This window comes from Anser anser (assembly GCF_964211835.1).
Source record: "Anser anser genome assembly, chromosome: W".
NCBI classification, from domain to species: domain Eukaryota; kingdom Metazoa; phylum Chordata; class Aves; order Anseriformes; family Anatidae; genus Anser; species Anser anser.
Window position 1 is genome coordinate 15,127,571 of NC_139731.1, and position 13,886 is coordinate 15,141,456.

At 57.6% G+C, this 13,886-nt stretch overlaps 1 protein-coding gene across 3 annotated transcripts in view; it reads left to right on the top strand.

The window, feature by feature from the left end:
- The window catches only part of LOC310888631 (netrin receptor DCC), a 414,661-nt gene that overhangs the window by 7,419 nt on the left and 393,356 nt on the right, over positions 1-13,886 (top strand). Inside the window, exon 1 of one of the 3 annotated variants that reach the window (XM_083815525.1) lies at positions 4,874-5,300. The exons of 1 other annotated variant lie outside the window; for it this stretch is intronic. In XM_083815525.1, coding sequence (XP_083671651.1) covers positions 5,210-5,300 — 91 coding nt within the window. In that variant the 5' untranslated portion in view covers positions 4,874-5,209. Of the gene's footprint in view, positions 1-4,873; positions 5,301-13,886 lie in introns of those variants that run through there. One more of the 3 variants, XM_083815526.1, reaches the window with a different exon arrangement.

Here is a 13,886-nt window from a genome sequence, read left to right on the forward strand (position 1 = left end):
TCGTGCCGGAAGGAAGCTGAAGGTCATTACAAACTGCGCTTCTCAGGCAGGGATTACAGAAAGCGTGGCCGTTCAGCGGGAGCGACAACGCATCGGGGCGTTTTCCCAACACCGAGCTCTTGGCGTTTCCCAACACCAAGCCAGTTTTCACCGCCGGAGCTGTGTCTGGGAGGCGGGGAGGCTGATTTTCTCTTCAAAAGCAGAACGTTCCCCAGTGCTGCGCTCCTCTCGTTCTCTTGCCGGTTGCGTTTCTCGACCTGCTCGGGCTCTTCTGTTATATTCTTCAGATAATTTGAATTGCCGTGAAAAGTGATAGAGAGGGAGGAGCAAACGTGGAGGAGAGCTCGATATGAATTAGCTTCTAGGAGCCGTATCGGTTTATATTCATTGAGAAACACGAGCTAAATACGGGAAGAAAGGGACTAACAACGTGGGTGATTTCAAAGCGGTTATCGTGCTATCCTTGCTCTTTCTTTTCCATGTCGCTCATGAGATTTGCACCGCTCTTTCGCACTCCCCGTTTGCTTTCGCCTCCTTGGGCAGCTCGTCGCGCCTGATTTTGCACCACCCGGCGTGGCCTGGCCATGGAAACGGACGAGCAAATTTTGGAAATGGTGCTTTTTTGAGCAAAGATGCGTGCGCGCTTCAGCCTTAACGAGTGAGCCTTAACGCTGAGCGTCCGCCGGCGTTAAATCGCGGTTCGAGGGGACGGAGAGCGGGAGCGGAGATCCGCACCTCTATTTTAGGCGGCGTTAGGCAACTAATTGAGTTGTGCTTGAACCACGTCAGGAGCCTGATCTCCTCGTGGAGACGGCGGAGAAAGAATTGAGGTACCTTTGGGGATGCGTCTGGTTCAGAACGTTAAAATTCTTCCTAGAAGAAACGGCTCCTACGGAAAAGGGCCGTAAAGCTCAGGCATCCTTCAGGGTTTTTTTTGGCTGTTTCAAGCCTCTTCAAAACTTCTTCTCAGAGCCTTTTTCCAAACGCCAAGCAGAAGACGGTTCAGAAGCCCTGCGTCCCAGCTCCCGGGGCTGTCTCAGTAACGAAAGGTTGACCTGAAATGTGGAAAAAAGGTGGGTTTGGGGAAGAGACGCGTTATTTAGCGTGCTCACAGGAGCACGTGGCAGGTTTCAGTTGCCCCAGCTGCTTCGTGGGCTGTCGGGTGCCGGATCTTTTTAAAACAACGAGGGGTCTGTAGGAAAAAGAGGCTTTGAAGTGGCAAATAGCCCCCCGGCGAGCATTTGGGCTGGCGTTTGGGTTTTTAACGGGAGCCCTGGATCGGCCAGGGAGCTGTGCTGTTTCTCCTTCCCTCGTAATCTGGTCTCATCTTGGACGCAGTCCTCCTAGTAAGGGCCTTTACGTTTAAATAAATGGTTTTCCAGCCTGAAAAGCCCGACAGGGAACGGGAGCAATGACCAGATGTTTGTCTGTCTACCCGCGGGCAGGGCGCGGGGGTCCAGATCACGCACGGATGTCCTTTAAATCCTTCGGCAACCCGTCCTCCGTTGCCTAAAGGAAGGGTTTTGTTCCCAAGCAGCGGGGAGAAGCCGTGTTTTTTTTTGCAGAGGGAGGCCCGAATTGCTGGATTTTTCTAACGTGTGCAGGCACAAAGCGCTCTGGACTTCGCCTTCACTCTGTTTAGGGGAAAAAAAGAAAAAAAAAAGTCTTTCCAGGAGACTTCAGAACTGCTTTAAGAGAAGAAACGTCTTGGCAATCCGTCAGAGAACGTGCTGCACCGCAGCATCCGACGGTAAGTCGCTGAGAATTGCGCGGCGGCGTTTCACTCCGAAAGGTCGCTCTCGTAAATCCGCACGGCTCAGCCGAGTCCCGCGTGCCTTCACGCCCGGAAAAGCCCGCGGTTCGTCCGGCAGGGACAGGAGCAGCGCCTGCTCGCTGAAGATCAGAGAAGCGGGGAGTTTGTGCTCGTGATCCCCTAAAGAAATGCCCGTTGTGCGTTTCTGAGACGTCTCCCCCCGCTTACGCTCGATCCCTCCGAGGGGATCTCGGCTGCTAAAGGCCGGGATCGTCGACGGAGGAACGACTGGCATCCCGAAAACCTGGGCCTTGGGGCAGACGAACCATTTAAACGTGGTTGTTCCAGCGGATTTCCCGTCCTTTGCTCACGTTATAAAGTTGGTGCGGGCAGGAGGGAGGAAGAACTCCTCCAGATCCTAGAGAAAGCAGCGAGGGAGCTCCGGCCGTCTCCTCCCCGAAGCCTTCCTGCACGCAGCCCTGCCCCTTCCACCGACAGCGGCTCGCTTCTAACCTTTGGGATGGACCGGATCAGCTTCAGGAGGAGGTGAGCCGCTCCCCCAAACCCTCTCCTGCTCCGTGCTGGGGGGCGACTGCGTTCGGGTTTGGGGTTTAAACGTCTGTAGATGTTCCTGCTGATGAATCCCTCTCAAAAAGACTCCGAAATGGCTGCTGTCTGTCCTCGGTTCAGGATTGAACACGACCCACGCTAGTTTAAGTCCATTCTGGCGAATGTTACCTCACCGCTAACGATCTCCGAAGAGATCCAGCCCTCGCTGTTACCAAAATCACTTTCTAAAGCCTGCCTTGGATTGTGTGTAATTGGGTTTCAGCGCCCTGATCCAGAGTGGTTTCGGGGACGCTGCCGTAGATCTCCGAGCCGCTGGCCTTCAAGTCGTGCGTGGAAAAAGGGTGAAGCCTAAGACGCGTCCTGGTGGGGAGCGGCACGAGGTTGGGGACCCCAGGCAGGACGTGATGAAGACAAAGCAGCGACTGCAGGCAGAGCGCGTTGGGCTGCTGCCTAATTATTCTTGCGTTCGTGCTGGATGGGAAAGGCAGAATCCCGGGAGGAAGACACGGGAGCTGCGGGATTTGGCCTGGGATTTGGAGCCTCTTTTCCCTTAGGGGCTGAGAGGCTTTACGTAACGTGGGAGCTGCTCGTTCTCCTGCAAAATTCACCCTCAAGAGAAGCCGCGGCCACCTCCGCGGCCCCTCTGCAGGAGCCCCGGGTGCTGAGCACCCTCGGTCCCGCCGTGGTGTGTGCGCGGCTCCGGGGCCGCTGCTGGCTGCCTGATGCCGACTGGGGGAGCTCGGTCCTTTTATCCGCACGTTTCGTGGGATCAGAGGGGCCGGGGTTGGAAGGGACCCCCGAGGGTCGTCGGGTCCGCAGGGCCACCCCAAAAACCAGACCCCGCGTCTGGGAGCGGTGTCCAAATCCTCCTCGAGCTCCAGCAGGCTCCGGGCCGTGCCCACGTCCCCGGGGAGCCCGTCCCAGTGCCCGAGCACCTCTGGGTGCAGAACCTTGCCCTAACGCCCAGCCCGACCCTCCCCTGTCCCAGCTCCGGGCCGTTCCCTCGGGTCCTGGCGCCTCCCTCAGCCCCTCCGCTCCCCTCGGGCAGGCACCTCACCACGAGGCCTCCCCTCTGCCTCCCTTCAGGAGGCTGGGAGCCTTTATTTCAACCCACGGGCGATTCCAGCCCAGACCCTAAACCCAGACCCCTAACCCAGATCCTAAACCCAGACCCCCTAACCCAGACCCCTATCTGAGGTCCTAAAACCAGACCCCTAACCCAGATCCTAAATCCAGACCCCTAACCCAGACCCTTAACCAAGATCCTAAACCCGGACCCCTAACCCAGACCCTAAACCCAGACCCCTAACCCAGACCCTTAACTAAGATCCTAAACCCAGACCCTAAAACCAGACCCCTAACCCAGATCCTAAACCCAGAACCCCTAACCCAAACCCCTAACCTAAACCCTAAACCCAGACCACTAACCCAGACCCCTAACTGAGATCCTAAACCCAGACCCCTAACCCAAACTCCTAACCTAAACCCTAAACCCAGACCACTAACCCAGACCCCTAACCCAGATCCTAAAACCAGACTCCTAACCAACCCAGACCCCAAACCCAGCTCCCTTTTCCAAGCCCCTAACCCAGATCCTAAACCCAGACCCCAAACCCAGACCCCTAACCCGCACCCCAAACCCAGATCCTAAACCCAGACCCCTAACCCACACTCCAAACCAACCCCCCTAACCCAGATCCTAAACCCAGACCCCTAACCGAGACCCTTAACCCAGACCATAAACCCAGACCCCTAACCCAGATCCTAAACCCAGACCCCTCAACCAACCCACCCCCCTAACCCAGATCCCAGCCCCTTAACCAACCCAGACCCCTTTCCCAAGCCGCAAACCCAGCTCCCTCACCCCCCCTAACCCCCCAAACGCAGCCCCTAACCCCCCCAAACCCCAAACCCAGCCCCAAACCCCCCCAAAACCCCAAACGCAGCCCCAAACCCCCCCAAACCCAACCCCATAACCCCCCCCCCGATCCCTTCCCCAGCCGCGGGGCCGCTCCGCGCCGTTCCCCGGGCGGCCCCCAGAGGGCGCCCCCGCTCCCCTCCGGGGCGCTGCGGCGGCCGCTGCCGAGCGCGGCGGGGCCGGGCCCGTCCCCAGCCCCAGCCCCAGCCCCGTTCCCAGCCCCGTCCCCAGCCCCAGCCCGCCCCACACCGGCCCCACCCGGGCCCGCGGGCAGCGCCCGGAGCCAGCGAGGCGCCGCCGCCGCCGCCCTCCCGCTCCCCGCGGCGCTGCCCCGCGACCCCCCGGAGCATCCCCCAGGAGCAGCCCAAGGAGCGTCCCCCAGGACCACCCCCGGAACCATCCCCGAGGAGCGTCCCCGAGGAGCATCCTCCAGGATCATCCCCCGCGACCATCCTCCAGGAGCATCCCCCCGGCGCATCTCCAGGACCACCCTCCAGGAGCATCCCCCCGGAGCACCCCCAGGACCATCCCCGAGGAGCATCCTCCAGGAGCAGCCCCCCAGGAGCACCCCCAAGGAGCATCCCCCCCCCTCAAGGATCAGCCCCCCCCCCTCCATCCCCGGTGGAGCTCCTCCACCCCCCCCTGCCCGTCCCCGGTCCCTCTCCCCCCCCGGCGGACACGGAGCCGCCGCCGCCCCGCCGATGCGCTCCGGCCGCCTCTCCAAGCAGGACCCGGCTCCTTCTGGCTCGCCGGCGGTGGGAGGACCCTTCGCCAGCCTTCCCCGTCGCCTCGAGGTAGTGCCCCGCGCTCTCGGCAGCCCGCGAGCCTCCTGGACTGGATGCAACTTTTTCGCCTGCCCCCTGCGCTCCCCTTCCCCCTCCACTGAGCCCCGCAGAGGGCCGGGGGCGAGGGCGAGCTCGCCGCGGCTGCTCGGGACCCCGACCTCCGGCGGCTGCCGCTGCTGAAATATGGAGAAGAGCCTTGGCTGCGCCTGGGTACCCAAGCTGGCTTTTCTCCTCTTCGGCTGCGCGCTGGCGAGCCTGAATCCTCGCGTCTCCGGTAAGTCAGCTCTGCCTCGTCGACTCCCCGTTTTCCCCTGGCTTCATCCCCCCTGTGCCCCCCTCACCCCGTGCTCCGGCATCGCTCCCGCTGGCGGCCCGGAGAAGAGCCGGGCTCGGGGCTCCCGGTGCCGCTGCGGGGAGAAAGGACGACGCTGGAGGAAGGGGACCGGAGGAGAAGCGTGGCAGGAGGCGGCATAATGCGTGTGCGCCGTGCCCGCGGCCGCCTCGCTTCGCCTGCTCCTCCGCACCTCGAGCCGTTCGCCCCGCAGCTTTTTTTTTTTTGGGGGGGGGGGGGGATGATCTGGAAGCCGGGAAGGAAAGGAGCGAGGGGGCTGAAGGCAGTGGGGTGAGTTGGCAAGGCGGCGGACGCGGGGATCCGCAGAGCGTCTCCGAGTCCCTGCGGTCGTTCGGGGCGCGTTTCCTCGTGAGAAATGGCAAAGGCAGCCGCGTGCGGGGCAGGGCCCTGGGGGGGGGGAAACGTCGCGGAGATGCTGCGGGGCTGGAGGCAGGGAAGGGCTCGGCGCCGCACGGGTCCCTTCTCGAGAAAGGAGGCGAAGGGAAACGGGGGCGAGAGCCCAGAAGCGCTCGGGACCGAGAAAGTGCGGCTTGGACGCGCATCGTGTGGAAGGGTATCGCGTAGGGTGGAAGCGCCTGGTGGAAGTGGGGTGGCGGGGGGGAAAATGCTTCGATTTTCCCCGAAACCAAACGGGGAAGGCTTCGGCGGGGGGCGGGGGGGAAAGGCTGGGGAAGAGGGAGTGTGGCGAACGCAAAAAGGCGGCCGAGCTCCCGCAGCGGCTCCGCGGGAACAATGGGGAGCAGCTCCCCGCGTGCCGGGGGTGCCGAGCGGGTTGGCGGCTGCGTGCCAACGGCGGTCGCCCCCGGAGGTGCTTCCCCCCTCGGCCAAACGGACAGCTCCCCCCCCGCCGTCATGATTTTTGGGGACTCGGGGTGTGCTGGGCGAGGTTTATTCAGGGCGCGTGTGCCCGCGTGTCCCCAGCGCCGTCCCCTGCCCGGGAGGTGGGCTCGGGGGGGGGGGGTCGGAGCAGGATTACGGCTGGGTGCCGCCCGCCTCCCCAGCCGGGAGCCGTGGCCGTGAGCTTCCCTCTCGCCTCCCCACGGACTCGCAGGCTCCTCTGCTGCCGGAGGAGGGGACGGGGCGACGCTGCGAGCCCCCTCCCTGCTCGCACGCCGTGCCCCGGGCGATGGATGGCGTTGTTCGGGCGACGCACGGAAGGAAAAAGATTGGGGGGGGGGCTGTTCCCCAGCCGCGCGTCTCCCACCCCACCTCCGGCACGCAGGTGCGCTCGTTTTGCAGGCCGGCGGCTTCGCCCTGCGCCAAAAAAAATCCCTCGTTGGGGGCTGAGCGAGCTGCGGACGGGCAAAGTTTTCCCCCGAGCCGGCCCCGAACCCGCGGGGAGCCCATCCCGCCCCGAGCGCTGCTGACAAAGGGCTCCCGGGAGGCTGCACAACGGGGCTGCCGCCTCTCCCGCTCCCTGCCCCGATCCCGGAGCTCCCCCGGGGCTCCGAATTGCCCTCCCCAGGATGCTGGGGTCGGTAAATATCACGTCCGTGCTTCTCAGACAGAGAGAGCAAAACCCGCGGGATGCCTCCTTCCAGATGCAACTTGAAATCCAGGGCATCGCGCGCCCCGCCTCGAGCTACGCGGCGGCGCGCCGTGCTTAGGGCTTAACATCCCCGTGCTGCCCCTTCCAACACCGGGCTGCCGTCGGCCCCGGCGGCCTGGCAGCTGAAGTAACTCTTTCAGAGCCATCCCTCAGTTGTTCCGCACGTGGGTTTTTTTCTCCGGGCGTCCTTTAGAGGGCCTGTGCTGATTTGGAGAAACGTCGCTTTTGCGGGATAAAAGGGACGCCGCAAACTTGGGGTTCCCGTGCGCTGCCGCAAGAAGACGGCCCCGCGGTAGACCGGCACCTCCGTTCTTGGTGTAGATCCAGAGGCTTCGCTAAATGTGAGTAAGCGGAAAGAAGTTCGCCCCCGCTTGATGTTTTAGCATCTCGCCACGCTAAAGCTGGCCGTGATAGAGTAAGGCGAGGATTCCCCGCGCCGCGGTCAGGGGTAGGGACACTGGAAGCTCCGAAGGAGCCAACAGGTAGGTTCTTTTGTCCCCGCTCCGGTAAAATTAGCCCTTGGGTGAAACGTTGACTTTGTTTTTTTTATTTATTTATATCCAAAATAACCACGCCGGCCCCGGCCTCGCTTCGTGAGATGAATTGCCTTCACGTGCCCATCGCCTGCCCCATCCTCCACCTTCCCTTCGGGAAACTCCGACGCTTTGTTGCCGCTTGTGAGGATGAAAAGCAAGCGTGGGCTCTGCCGCAAGGTGCAAGGTGCTCGGGAATCCCTTTTTTTGTAGGGGTGGGGAGCCTCAGGCATTCGAGATCCGCTCCCGGGGGTCTTCTCCTGTAAGGGAAGCCTGGAAAGCGCCGACTGCGAGTGAAGTGCAACTTCTGGCTTCTTAGAAATGCTCCGAGGTGTTCAAAAGACGTCGAAAACTGTTCGAAATCGCGGCCCGGAGTTGCAGCAAAGTGTCGGTTGTCAAAGAGAGGAGCTGAAGGGAGAGTATCTTTGTGGGAATTACTTCCCTGGCTGCAAACCGAGCATCTTCTCAGCGCGTAGAGTTCGAAACAGAGCCACTACTGGTGTTTTTATGGCTTTCTTGGCTTTTATGGCGCTCTTTGACCGATCGGCTTCACCCCAAAGCGCCTCCTCTCCCAGCCGAAGGGGAGCGCCGCCCGACTTTGCCGTGCCCAGAGCTCCGAGGTCAACTCCTGCCCGTCCTGGGATGCAGCATCCTGAGCGGCCGGGAGGTTTGCCTCGTTGAAACGTCTTCGCTGCCATTCCCTTCTGGGGTCCTACAAGAAGAGCCGAGGGGGACCGAAGTAGGTAACGCGTTGAATAAAGACGCACGGACCTCGAGGCTGCGCCCCGGGGCGAGGCTGGAGAGCTCTCTGAATTGCGGGCTTGTGACTCCTCCGAGAGGTTCTGGAGAGCAGAAGAGCTCAGGTCAGCTCCTCAGTCACCAGAAGAGCTCTGCAGTGAATGCCAATCTCCTGGTTCGGGTTTTTAGCATACGTACATAGCAGCGGTTTCCCAGCCTGGCGCGCGCCCTGCCATTCTGCGGAGACTTCGAATCTTGTGCCGTATCTGACCTGCATGGGCTGCGTTTCTCCATTTCTTTGCTTATTTTGCTTTTTTCCTTCAGCTCTGCTAGCTCCGTTCTCGCCTCCGATTTCCCAAGTCCTTGTCCGGGTTTGTCCCGTTTTTAAACTGGTACAGCTTTTTTGGAGGGCTTAGGGTAAAAGTTTCTCTTACCCAACGTGAAAACCACTCTTCCTAGCTCATCTCTCCTTCGTTGTACTGCAGATGCTGCTGGGCTTGCTGTTGGTGAGACCGCTTATCGTGATTTTCCTACAAGTTATTTATACGTTTGTAGGAAATTGTATATATTATCCTCCTTTGGAAGGAAGCTTCTTACACAGTTTTCTGCTCAGAAGACTGAAAAAGGTTTAGGGGAATAATTGAAGGAGTTCGTCATGTATATGAAAGCAGTTAAGGGTCTTAGATGTGGACTTTGCTTTTCAAGAGGACATCGGGATTTTTATGGATTTATTGACGGGGACCTCCGGACCTTTGTATTTTCGTGCGTTCCACGTGTGCGGTAGGATATTTGGCAAACGGCCCGTGTGAGGACACTTAGGTAAAGGTATTCGCGCACGGGGTTGTAAAATATTGTAGGACTGAGGATGCTGGCACATGTAATTCTTGTTTTTTTTTCTGTGTTCCTACGTTTCTGACGCTAACTGATTTTGACAGTAGAAGTAAGGGGACGCTCGGGTCGTGGAAATGAAACCAACCGGGTGCCTTGCGACAGCAGGTGCGCGTTTGGAGAAACGTGTTCGGTTCGGGTGGAGGCAGTTACGCGCGGCGGTGGCCCCGTGAGCTCCCCATCACGCAAACATGATTCGCTCTTTGTTTCCATTAATCCGAAATAAAGGTCATCTGGCGGAAAGATTCGGGAGGAGACCGGGTAAACAGCTGCCTTTCCGTACTGCCCACACTGTTCTCTAAGCCCGCGGTAATGGAGGATAAATCAGGTTGTATTTTTTTTTTTTTAATCCATCAAATTTTCACGATTCAAACAATTAGAGAAAGAGAGAAAAAGGTTGCTCCCCTACATCAGGCTGGATTCCCGACCGGAGTAACTCCTCGCTGGCTTCCGTGGGGAATGCGTTTGTATCAACAAAATCCCCCCCCCAACGCAATTTGTTGGTGATCGTTTGCATTCCTGATGTGCTCGCGCAGCCACCGATCCCCTGCAACCGAAGAGCTTTGCTCGGGCAGGTGCGCTGATATTCAAAGGGTTGTTAACATCTCTCCGGAGGGGGATATTCCGCTACCAGGAACTCTATCAGGCTCTTCCATCTGGGTAGGGAATTTGTCAGGAGCCGGAGTTGCGTTATGAAAAGTATCAGTTAGCTCTTGATTTGTGCCTAATTGAATTACGTCATTAGCGGGACCCGATTGCAATCAACGGGAGGGATCGCCGCAAGGACGGCGGCCGCTCGAGGTTGCGAGCGGCGCCTCGTGCTCAGCCACCAGTCGCAGACGGGGCAGTGCCACGACTCCGCCAAGCTCGAGGCGAGCAGATTTCCTAATCCTAAACCGCGGGGAGGTTGCCTGCCGAAACGGGCACGCTGCTGGTCTGTGACAGCACAACCTCTGTGACACCGTTCGTTTTTGGAAATAATACCCTTGGTGGCTTTTCCTGTGAAATGCCGCTTGGAAAACAATGGCGTGGTTGGGTCGCGTGTTTAGTAACGCATCCCTCAGACTGCAGGTGGGCAAAACTCCCCGAGTACGATTCAAGTGGCCCTTAAACGTGGAGTGGCGGTAGAGTGTCCGGTCATTTGCAGTGTCTGAGTAAATGAGACCTGTCTCCGTGCGTGACTCTGTCGGACGCCTGACAGCGATAACCCTTGCTCTCATTGCTCCTGACGTCTCCTAGGGATGTCACCAGGAGTTTCCGTGCGGCACCCTTTGCCGGGCTCCAGGCTTGGCCTCCAAACGCTCTTGTTCCCCGTGCGGTAGGTAAATGGGTCGTGTCAGAAGGAAGCAAACCTTTACGCAAGGTAAGCATGATGGATAAACACGAAAAAACGCTGCCAGACGCTCCGGGAGGTGGGCGTCACTCCCCCTTTTTTCTTAGGTAGGTGAAACTGGCGCCGAGGTTTCATTGCGAGGGCTTCTCCTCGGCTGAGCTGTGGGGCTGAGGGTCCCGTGATCGAGGTCCTGATGCTAAGGACCCCTTGTAGGTATAGTTTTCCTCTCATTATCTATTATATTTCTACTCCTACTGGTTCCAAAATGATATTGGCCCAGCCTCCTGAGCGTCCTGCTGCCACTTCTCCGAGGAGGAACCCGAGGATGGGGACGTGCTCGCCGCAGCGACCGCAGACGCGCCGCGAGGGATGGGAAAAGGCTTCGAGGTTCCTGGCGTAAAAGGGAGCGGCACAGCTGTAACGTGTGGCTGTCATAAAACGCTGCTCATCCCAACGCTTGTAAGCTCCAGTGAGATTAGGGTTAGCTTGGCAGCACGTTGGATTTAAAAAAGGTAATTCATAGAATCAGCGTAGATTCGACATCTGATGTCGATCCTTAAATAACAAATGCGCATGCGATCTCGAGGGAAGAAAACGCCTTAAACGATCTCAGAGGAGCCGGGCTGGAGGAGAGGTGGAGGAAGGGGTTTGCTGCGGTCCTGCTAGCGTCAGTTCCTGCAGGTGCCTTGCTGCTGTCTTTGCTCAGACGCCCACAGTTAAAACAATGGCCAGATTTGGGGTCAGAAGGGGGTTTTCCCCTAATTGCCAAATTTCCGTAGACCGTTTCCCCCAGTTCCCTGCAGACCAAGCTCTGCTGTTCGTCCTAGCACTGTGTGTGATGTTCAGGCACATCGACATCCCCATGTCTCCTCTAGCTGGGGTTTCTGGCGTTCATGATGGCCTTAATAAAGAACCTGGGAAGTGTTTTGGGGTTCGCAGAAGCACGGGGTGGCCGAGGTGCGAAGGGACCTGCGGGTCCTTGCGCCCAGCCCCACGTCCAGGCGGCTGCTGGAGACCTCCAAGGAGAGCCCCCAGCCTGCTGCAGCGCCCAGCTCCTGGCCGGTGGGAAGTGATCCCTTTTAACTTCCCGTTCCTACACGTTTGTAGCCTAAGCTGCAGTCTGGTACGTTCCTATAACCGTCACCTTCGGGTAGGAGATCGTCTGACCTGCCTCGATGTCCGTCTCGGGGCAACGCCGACCTTCGCGGGGCGCCTGCTTTGTTCCTACCTCATGGAAATTCATTTCTGGGACCGGGCGGCGTTAAGAAAACCTTACCACAGCAGCATTAAAACAGACGCTGACTTTTTCAGCCTTCTGCCAACGGTTCCTAACGCGGGCCCTGGCGTTGAATTAACAAAGTGACCTTCGTGGCATTTACCTCGAGCGCCGAGCGCGGGCGTACGAGAGGACTGAGCTGCCGTAATTAGGGGCAGCGCAGACAGCGAGGAGCTTTTCTCAGAGCTTGCCTTCCAGCCTCGGATGCCTCCAGCGAGGATCTCTAAGTGGAAACAGAGGCAAGGAAGCGCTTATGATCAGAGGGTGAGGGAAGAGCCTCTCGAAACTTTGTCGTCTCCTGGAAGAGGAGCTGAAACGTCCTCTCCTGGATGCTGGCAAAGCACGAAAGGCACTTCCCTCGAACCGTTCCTCCGGCCGTGACCTGCGTGCTTCGAGGGTGACGGCCTCCTCGTTTCAGGCAGCGAGTCGACCAGGTAACGAGGTTTTGTCGAAAAATGAAGATCTTAAGTGCTCTGTCGTAAGATTATTTGTCTTTTCCTCACGTTAAACGTAAACCTAAGCGGAGCCGTACTCGCTGCAGCAGGGCACGTCCCTCCCAGACAACGTGCTGCCAGTCTCCTGTGGTAGGCACGCACCGTAGCAAAGGCTGCGAGTGGTGATTAAAACGCAGACACACGGATTCTCTCACTTTATCAGCGAAAGGAAGAGGAAAAGCAGCTTTTGAGCGTGCTGTAGCTGCCACCCTGCCTCTCCCAGCTGGTAGCAGCTGGCCCAGGCACGCACGTACGTAGCACACGTACAGGCGTGGGTAGGATTTCCTCCTCTTCGTCAGCACGTCAGGAGACCAGTTGTTTCCATGACCCGGTGAAATAAGTGGGCGGCTGGGTGACTTTGAGCTTAAGCAGATTTAAAAAATAATGTAAAAAAAAACCAAAAACCTTGGCGTAGCGAACAGATAAACTTTTAGCTGGGGGCTGAACGCTGCGGCTCCACGTCGCTGTTCAAGCAGTTCGTGGTCACGCAGAAAATGCTTGTTTTCTGCCCCAAAAGTGTACCGAAATACCTATTCCTCTTCTCAGGTATTAAACTGAAGGTTGGTTTATTATTGGTAGGGGTAAGGTAATCATAATACTCTTTGGACTCATGCGAATCAGAAATCCAGGGCCAGATTAAACACACCCTAGCAATATTTTGCCGCTGCAAACACCGGCGTACATGCATTGATTTGGTAAGCTGAAATAAGAGCGTGCAGTGAAAGGCACAGAGGTGGTGATCTCCGCGTGTAGAAGGAGAGAATTTCACATCCTTTTGATCTACAGTGTAAATCAGGCCTGGAAAGTGGTGTCCTCTGTCTTCCTTTAAAGAGGAGACGGGAATCTTGAAACCGCGTAGCGTGATGGGGCAGGGTTTTGTTACCGCTTTTGTTACTGAGTGGGTTTTTTTTTTTTGCGCTTTTTTTTTTGATTTATGAACACTGAATGTTGGTTTTGCTCTCCTGCGGAAATACGCGTTTGTCAGCTAAGTCTAATCAACGGAAGCGTACACACATTTTCGTTGAAGGGTGGGTGCTTTATTAAAACATTATATATTCACGGTGAGTGCGTGGTTTCAGTAAAAACAACTTTTAAAGTCGAAATGTGACATCTTCTGCTGTAAGCTGGAATAATTAACAACACCCAGGGACTGACTTTAAAGGGATAAGTCGGCGGTGTGCCTTCCTGCCAACTTTTGGCACCCTGGGCTCTTCTATTTTCACTTCCAACCAGAGGTAAATCACGCGCTTTCCATACCATTAATGTGTCGTTAATGAATGACTGGAAAATTGCTGTGGGATGAAATGAGGATGAGGCAAACTTTGACTTCTAGAGGCAAAAACCTTGTAAGGGGAACTTACTCCCCGTGCACTAAACCGTGGTATTGGCCCGTGGATCTTACGCCGGAGAAGCTGGCGTGGCAGGCTGCATTTCTACCAGGTTTGGCTCTGAGTAATGAGGAGGACGGCGTAATGGATCGGCTACGCTTCTATTTCTGGGTCGCTCATTATTTTCAGGTGAAGTCCTGCAAATGAGCAGTCAATATCAGAGTAAAGGTACGTGACATCACCTGCCGCAGCCGTGGGCTTCTCTTCTTTCATTTTGTCGTCTTGAGAAGCCAAAGGAGAGGAAAGCTCTGGGCAAATGCCTGCTGTGAGCAAAACTCCCCCAAATACTTTTTTTCCCCAGGAAAAAAG